The sequence below is a fragment of the Phocoena phocoena genome, chromosome 12 (assembly GCF_963924675.1).
Source record: "Phocoena phocoena chromosome 12, mPhoPho1.1, whole genome shotgun sequence".
NCBI classification, from domain to species: domain Eukaryota; kingdom Metazoa; phylum Chordata; class Mammalia; order Artiodactyla; family Phocoenidae; genus Phocoena; species Phocoena phocoena.
Genome location: NC_089230.1, coordinates 22,285,329 through 22,294,494, shown reverse-complemented (window position 1 = coordinate 22,294,494; position 9,166 = coordinate 22,285,329). Strand labels below are relative to the sequence as shown.

Here is a 9,166-nt window from a genome sequence, read left to right as displayed (position 1 = left end):
CCCAGCATGTATTATACTTGGCTAGCTCTCTTCATGGCCTTTCATATTCACAATGAGATCTGGCCAGGAGCATGGGATAAGGGCCAAGCTCTGCAGAACCATCCAGCTGCTGTGTGCCCTGATAACTCTCTGAGCTCTTCTCAGAGAAAATAAGAATGTCTGAGCTTATTTCCCCTTCATTCCCTGTGTTTCAGGATCCTAGCAATCAACCTATTAATATCCTCAATAATATCCTTTAGCTTGTCATTTAACAACAAGTAACTCATTCACTGTCTGTCCCTACCTGATTTTGCCACTTACTAACTGTAACTTTGGGTAAATTGCTTAAACCCTCTAAGCCTCATCTGCAAAATAGATCTATAAGAGTACGTACTTTACGGAGTTGTAAGAATTTAGAGAGATAATTTGTTTAAAACACTTAGTAGCAAATAGAAACCGTTCAATAAGTGTAATACATTATTATTAGCTTTTAACTACAGGAGAGTTCTTTTCCCATCTGTTCTAGTCCTTCTCATGTTCCTTTCACACCAGGAAGTAGGGGTTCAATGTAACAGCACACGAGCCTGACCTCAAACTTTAGTTCTCATAAATCGATTCTAGGATGCTCTACGAAAGAAAGTACATATCCATGATTCTCAAATTGCATTTTGAAACAGCCAAGATTCTTGAATATTAGATTTACTCGATTCATGCCCCCAGTCATGTGATAGATTGTAAAATTACTGCAAATTCTTCATCTTTCCACATCCATGCCACTGGAATGTGACTTCAGATCTTCCCACTAAAAGCTGGAATCTAAGTTTGCGGTGACACTTGCTTTGGCCAGTGGAACGTTAGCAATCATGAATCAAGCAGAAACTTGAAAAGCTCTTTTTGCACATTTGGGCTTTTCCATTACTTGCTGCTTTGGGAACTCTGCAATCACCACCATAATAAGCCTGGGCTAGTCCCCCAGATGACAAGAAACATGTGCCATAGTCACCCTTATCACTCCACCCAAAGCCTGCCAACCACCTGACCTGAGTGAAGTCATTCTAGATAACCCTTCTGGCAGCTTATCTGCATACTGACCACACATACACGTGAGAATCCAGCAGAGGTCAACTGAGCCAGCCCAGACAAGGAAAAATAATCACCCAAACCATAAGCTAAGTAAGTGTTTGCTGTTTGACCATTAATTGAGTGGCTTGCTATGAAAACAATTCTTAACTGATAGAGATATTGGTACCAAGGATCAGGGGCTACTATAACAAATACATTAAAAAAACATGACATCATCTTTGGGACCAGGCAGGAGGCAGAAGGTAGAAAAGTAACAAAGAAACTATTACTAATGTCAGGGAAAGCAATGAGAAACTATTAGTGAAAGCTGGAAAAGCAGTGAGGAAACTACTGTGACAGGCTGGAAATATGGTAACCTTTACTATATGTAGTGAGACAATTAGCACAACAGTCACCTGAAATAACTTGGAAGGTAAAAAATGATTAATTAAATGTTGGATTTGACTAAGGAACATCCCAGAGAGAATACTAAAGGTAACAGTTTGGTACTACTGGCCACATTTTATAAGGTATAAGAAGAGAGAGATTACCTAGTGAAGGAGCCTAGAGATGAGTTTGCAAAGAAAATTTGGGGAAAATATAGAGGGAACAGGACTTGCTACACAGGAATTCCTTTCTTTCTTTCTTTTTATCCCTAGTGTTGGCCAGTAAAACTTTCTCATGTAAAACATGGTTTGAGGGTAAAAAACAAATCATTCATGTGACTATAACAGCCTTGATAAGACTCAAATACTTAAGGCATGACTAATGATCATCTCAATCAATTAGACAAGAGTTTTCTAAAAATCTTAAAAGCATGGTCTCAGAGAAGCTTAATCCAAAAATAGCAGTAAATAAATAAATAAATATCTGTAAAATAATTGTGGGTATAACTTTTTTTTCCAAATTAACTGCATTAAATCTAATACATAGAAAACTCAAAAAGTGATTAAGAGACTTGTACAAGTAAAAGAACTACTAATTTCAATTAAAATAAAATAGTGGTGAAATTGTAGAAACGACTTCTGGTGCCCCAACTTTCTTCTAACAAGAAGCAGTTTGAGGAAGATGATCAGCTTCGAATATAGCCATTCTTTTAAAGGCAAAAGGGAAGATATTTTCAGCCAAGGACCCACTTCCATTAAGCAGTAGAGTACAGTAAATTAGGGAGCAACTTTCAGGGAATAGTACTATACCTTAATCACGGGCATTTTCTGACTCCAGAATAAGAAGAACTGGCAACATTTCCCCTGCAAGATTTCAAAATTGTTATGGACCAGTGACAGTGATGTGCCTCTGTTAGAGTGGAAGCATCTATTGGAATCATCCTACCCCTTGTCATCATTGTATATTGACTTTGTATGGAAAATAACTTTTCCTTTTGTTTCATTAGATTCTGGATCACCAAGAGTCACCTCTGAGCCACAGCCAGATTTGCACATGAGACAAATCACAGAACCCTGGACTCAAACTTTAATGCTATAATTAGATGAGAGTTCTGACATCCTGGGATTAAGGTGAAGACATGTAGGAGAGATATGAATATATGTGATCATAGGGCACACTGTGGTAGAATATAAAGTTGGCCACAGATTTTTTTCTATCCTTGTACCCACAGCTCTGCAACATGACTTTGCAGGTCCATCAAGACATAGAATCTATTTCTTGAATCTGGGTTGGGATTGTAATTCATCTTGCCTAATGTAACATCAGCAAACATGAAGCAAGCTGAGGCCTAAACAATGCTTGCACACTGGGGATTGCCCTCTTTTGCTGCTTTTGGAAACTTGCAACTATTAACATGTAAGGAAGCTTATGTTGTCACCCTAATTAACAGCCCTACCAAGTATCATACATGTGAGGCCAACCTCACTATCTTATCTGCTGAGTTCACCTTACATTTGGAAAGTAAAACTTGGCATACATCATTCATTTCTTAGCATCTTCCCCTTGGGAGCAGGTTGCCCACAGAGATCAATAGTTCTATTCTGCTCTTTTCATGCATAAATCTTATACAGGAGGGGGCCGCTCCATGCTGGAAAGGCAGCCATGATACAGCATTGACCTGGCCTGCACCTGTGTCTGCCTGAAAGTCACACTTTCCCAAAGAGTTAAGCCATGTCCCTTTTCCAACCAAATCTTTATGGTAGTAAGAGTGTAACAAAGGTGACATTTTGGCACCCATCTGCCTTATTCCTTTGTCTTATGATTCAGTCAGGTCATAACCCATAAGAGGAAGACCAGTATTATTTATTTTGCCTCTCATAGATCCCAACAATGAAATGATGCTGCATTTTCCTCTTCTACACATGCAATTAAGGTTCAAGACAATTTCATTCATCTCTGGAAAAACACAGGAAGAACTTTGATGATTTTTACAAGTCTGACACCTGAATATATTTGTCTAAACAAAAACATTTACTACTGTACAATGGTAGAAGTCAAAGCAGGATTCCTCTCATGCCAATGATTGTTTTGGCTTTTGGATACCCCTTCGAAGGAATCAACACACAGTGAACCCAGAATTCTGTTTCACAGAAGATGAGAATATATACCAATTTCTCCTACTCAACAGTTCTGAGGGGTGATTACATTGCCCATTTTAATTTTTTCCTATCCAATACAACAGTCTGGTTCAAAAGGCCACTGCGTCTTGCTCATTGGTTATAACTACATGTGTTATGCAATCACTTCTCCACTTGCTGACAAGAGCAATGAAGTCAATTGGAGTTATCACTTTCACAGATTGCAAACAAAACAAAGATGAGAAAAGCAAGTGAAGAAATCAAGTTTGATCAGCCATTGGCTGAATAGTGTTATAGGCGGCTGGAAGAGAGCGAGCAGATGTATTATCAGTTAGAAGGCAGCCACTTGTTCTTGGCCCCTGCTCATTCTCCGTACCCATAACCATGTCTAGCAGATGATGTATCTACTGAGGACAAGAGAAAGGGAGGGTGGGATTATTCACATGATTTGTGCTAGATCCAGGTCTTATCTTGGTTAGCAGTATCCTAGCTTTTTCCTTAGAATCAAGATCTAACTGCAGATTTTTCCATGGCTGTGGTAAGTATTCATCAAAAAGACAAAGATAGTAACAAATTAGTAATATTCAGTGATGTAATAGCTATCATAACCTGCTTTACAGTTTCTTAAACTTCCCAGAAATCAGTTTTATTCCATGGAAGTAAACAAGAAAGAATCAGGAATATTTCCTACATACCTATCTTTTCAGACATACCTAAAAGGAAGCCAAAAAAAAAAAAAAAAAAAGATCACTTGACATTTCAGAGAAAACTCTAAGCTAAAGAGTCCGCTGCTTTACACGCAGGCAATTCTTAGGTAACTGAGAGGCACTGAGTGTCAGAACCCTTGCCGGCCTGGCCTCCTGCTTTACTGGCACTCCTGTCTGGCTGGCTGGCTATGCTGACGGTGTAAATCAAGGGATTATCAGATTGACCACATGCCCTAGTCTTTTGTTTTTGTTTTGTTTGGGGAGGGAGAGAGGAAAGTTGACTGGAGCCCCAGAGATCTATGAAAAAAGAAAAAAAGAAAAGGAGGAGGGGAGAGAAATGTGCAGTGATAAGTGCTTTCTGTTGTAAAAGTTATGACGGAAAATAAGAGTTTGATTCTGGCAGAAACAAACTGGCAATGTGGGTCAAGGATTAACCCACAGGGATGCTGGGATAACATCTCCTGAGACATGTCTCTAAATTACATCAAAAACTTCTATGAAGGATGTGTAAGTATTATACAAGCAGCAGCAACAACAATTGTATGAGTCCTGTTATTTTAACCTGACTTGCATGAGTGCTGATGAATAAGGTCCTCTACGTGTATGGAGAATGATATAAATATCAACCATTTGCTTCAACATATTCTGAATTTAAATAATTGTAAGTAGAATAATTCAGGAAGTACTTTTAGCTGTTGGTGCTTTAAAGCTGATTGCTCTCTCAATTTGATAATTGAGAAGAGAAGCTGTAATGACAACTAAATAAACATTATTTGCTTATTAAGATAGTGTGTATACTCATGAATTAATGTTGGATTTATTATCCAATTTTTTAAAAAGGTACTAGATATACTAAGATTACCTTGATTTTATTGCAAAAGGATTACAGGGGTAAGGGATATTAATTAAATTCAAAGCTTTTTACAAGTTTCCAAAATTATTTATGTCATTAGCAACAAGTCCCTATTTGACTGTTGCACTTCAGATTTTCAAAGTGAAAAGGGTAAGAAATCTCAAAATGCAGGATTTGAATTGGGCTTGATGATCTCTAAGTTCCTGTCTTTCTTTGAAACTTTATGAATCTTAAATTTTTTTAAATGTGATAATGAAAACATTCTTTAAAATATCCCCCTTTAATGTTTGTTTTCAAAAGTTTTTTTTTTCTCCTAAAACTGTAACAGATGAAGCCTCCCACCGTGATCGGTCAATTCCACACCCTTTTCTTTGGGTCGGTCCGAATGTTCTTCCTTGGGGTGTTAGGCTTTGCAGTCTATGGGAATGAGGCTTTGCACTTCAGTTGTGATCCAGACAAGAGAGAAATAAACCTCATCTGTTACAATCAGTTCAGGCCAATCACTCCACAGGTAAGTGTTTCTGTGTGCACAAATGTAAACCTTACTCCACACCAGATAAAATTGTTTTCTTTTTAAATGTAAAATGATGTCATAATAAGATGAAGAATATTCTAACAGGTATTATTTCTAGAATAATTACCTTTTTAAAATATTAGCTGTATATTTCAGGTAAATTAATTTGAGTTGGTCAAGAGTTTCTTCCAAGTCCAGCATCCTATTATCCATTGATGTTAGAATTATACTCCAGGCTTGTAATTAGAAATGGAAATTGAGTAGATACTAAAATAACGTATTCCATCATTATTAGTAATTGGTAGGTGATGACAGTAAAATATAACTACTTTTTTACAATTACTAAGTGTTTAAAATTTTAAACTCTAAACATCTTGGTAATTAAATGAGATTATGTCCAGCATTACCACCTTCGTTATATTATTTTTATCCTCATAAGACTTACAAAACTTAGAATTTTTAAATTAGCCTCTATTGAGGGTCAGTGAATTATGGGTTTTTTTAGTGTGTTTTTTCATTACGTGTTGACTGATTTGACTAAGATATTTCTGACATACTTTAGGTGTTCTGGGCATTACAACTAGTGATTGTCCTGGTTCCTGGAGCTATTTTTCATCTTTATGCTGCATGTAAAAGCATCAATCAAGAATGCATTCTTCAAAAGCCCATCTACACTGTGATTTATATCCTCTCTGTTTTATTAAGAATTAGTCTAGAAGTGGTAGCATTTTGGCTTCAGATTCACCTCTTTGGTTTCCAAGTAAAACCTCTCTACCTGTGTGATGCTGTGTCTCTTCGGAAAAAATTTACTACCATAAAATGCATGGTGCCAGAACACTTTGAGAAGACCATTTTTCTCATTGCAATGTATACATTTACTGTAATTACAATAGTCTTATGTGTTGCTGAGATTTTTGAGATAATATTTAGAAGATTATGCTTTCTAATTAAGCAATGACCAAAAGGTTGATTACCTACTGTCATGCCACAATTATTTATCAACCATTTTTATTTAGTTTTACCTCATTCAGTGAGTATCTCAATTTCAAACATAAATATCTGTTCTTCAAACTAATCTCAGTGTGTCTAAAATTTATGTCTAGTATAAAGTACAATACTCAGTTCTAAGGCAGAGATTCTTTTTCTTTTTTTTTTTTTTTTGCGGTACGCGGGCCTTTCACTGTTGTGGCCTCTCCCGCTGAGGAGCCCAGGCTCCGGACGTGCAGGCTCAGTGGCCATGGCTCATGGGTCGAGCCGCTCCGTGGCATGTGGGATCTTCCCGGACCGGGGCACGAACCCGTGTCCTCTGCATCAGCAGGCCGACTCTCAACCACTGCGCCACCAGTGAAGCCCCAAAGAAAGGGATTCTTGAACAAAACCTTTGTTCCATTTTAATTTTGTCACACATTAGGAAACATACATGGAACTAATGTTAACTCATTTTTAAATAGTACTTTTACAGAGTTCTTTCATATACAACATCTTAATCAATCACAGTATTTTATGGCCAGAGAAACTTTTATTAACTCTTTTACACAGAGTAGAAAAATGAGGCTCAGGGAGATTAATATATGCAATCCTAGAATTCAGCTTTCCTAACTATAAAGCTATTTCCCTTTCCACTTAACTATGCAGCATAAACTTTGAGGATGTAATTATTGTTGTATTCATGTAAAATAAAACTTATTTAAGTGCAAAAGTTGTCAATTAATTATTAAAAGCGTCATTCTATAATTTGATGACTAACTTGAAGAAATGGATCACTTACATTTTTAATATTATACTCATACTGTTCTCTTGAAATTTTAAATATTAAATGATATGGTAATGTGGCCAGCAAATAAATAAAAAATGCTATGGAAAATAGTGTGCATGTTTTCCTTGTTGCTTGTTGGAAAAAAAAACCCCTCTGTGCTCATAGATATCCTACAACAATAGTTTCTATATTCAAGATTATTGAAATAGTAAGTTATATTTATGCTAAGCTAGACTTCCTAAATAGCTATGAAATGATTTCAAAGGCAATTTTTAAAACTTTTTATTTTATAAAGGAGTATAGCCGATTAACAATGTTGTGATAGTTTCAGGAGCACAGCAAAGCGACTCAGCCATACATATACATGTGTCCATTCTCCCCCAGACTCCCCTCCCATTCAGGCTGCCACATAGCATTGTCAAAGGTAATTTTATATTAATTCAGTGCATTTCTTTTTATCTGCCTGCCTTACCAAGAATCATGTCCACATGATATCATTTAAAAACTTTATGTATGACTGCCTTGTACTGGTGCTTTATTAGGGAAATAAGTATAGTCAGTCAAAAACTGAGGTTTTCAATTTTTTCTTAAGCACTATTCAACCTATGGTTGATATCATGAATTTCTACATTAATTTTTAAATCATTGAGGCTTTCTCCACAGAAAAGCACAAGAAAAAATCCAATTTACCTTCATTCAACAAATAGCTGCATAGTATCGATTATTAAACATGTACCACATTAAAAGTTCAAATACAAAGATAAACAAGATGTAGTACCTTTATAAGATCATATTCTAGTGAGGGGCACAGTGACATGACAAGAGGCTGGGGGCTGTTGGAAATAGCCCCCTCTGAAGGGAAAGACTATTTGCTCACTGTTTTTGTTTAGAATCACTGGCCCTTAGTGATAATAAGCAGCAACAATGTCTAGTATGTTTTATTCTTATTTTTAAATTATCTGTAGATAATATACCCTTTATTGCCTGTACCTAGGGTGGACTCCTCCAACCAATTCTCCCACAAACACATACATCTTCAATATGGTTTATATTTTCCTGCATCTTTAGAAGGCATGTAATTTTTTATTGGATACCAGACATTGTGTGTTTTACCTTGTCGGATGCTGAATATTTTTGTCTTCCCATAAATAATTCTTAAATTTTATTCTGGGGCACAGTTAAATTACTTGGAAACAGTTGATCCTTTGTACTTCCTTTTAAGCTTTGTTAGATGGGACCAGTGTAGCCCTTACTGAAGGGCTAATTTTGCCCCGTTACTAAGGCAAAACGTTTCTGAGTGCTGTATGAGATGCCTCTTTGGTGCTTTGGAAATGTTATCTTTCCACCATTCTCAAATTCTTGAATTCCTTCCTCAAGCTGGTTGGCTCATTGTCTTAGTCCATTTGGGCTGCTATTACAAAATACCTAGACTGGATAGTTTATAAACAAAAGAAATTTATTTCTGATAGTTCTGGAGGATGGAAGTCTGAGATCAAGGTGCTGGCATGTTCAGGTTCTGATGAGAGCCATCTTCTGTGTTACAGACTTATTGTATCCTCACATGGTGGAAAGAAGGCCAGAGAGCTCCCTAGGGTTCCTTTTATAAGGACACTAATCTCATTCATGAGGGCTCCCTCCCCATGACCTACTTACTTCCCAAAGGTCCCACCTTCTAATACCATCACATTGGAGGTTAGGATTTCCAAAATATGAATTTTGGGGAGACACAACATTTGGCCCATTGCACTCATGGTTACAACAGAAATTGCC

General features: G+C 36.9%; 1 protein-coding gene across 1 annotated transcript; it reads left to right on the top strand.

The window, feature by feature from the left end:
• The first annotated feature begins 4,741 nt into the window (after window positions 1-4,741).
• On the top strand, window positions 4,742-6,598 carry GJE1 (gap junction protein epsilon 1). The gene is made up of 3 exons (XM_065889227.1): window positions 4,742-4,780; window positions 5,455-5,637; window positions 6,203-6,598. The coding sequence occupies exons 1-3, from the start codon at window positions 4,742-4,744 to the stop codon at window positions 6,596-6,598; spliced, it is 618 nt and encodes a 205-aa protein (XP_065745299.1).
• The last annotated feature ends 2,568 nt before the right edge of the window (window positions 6,599-9,166 follow it).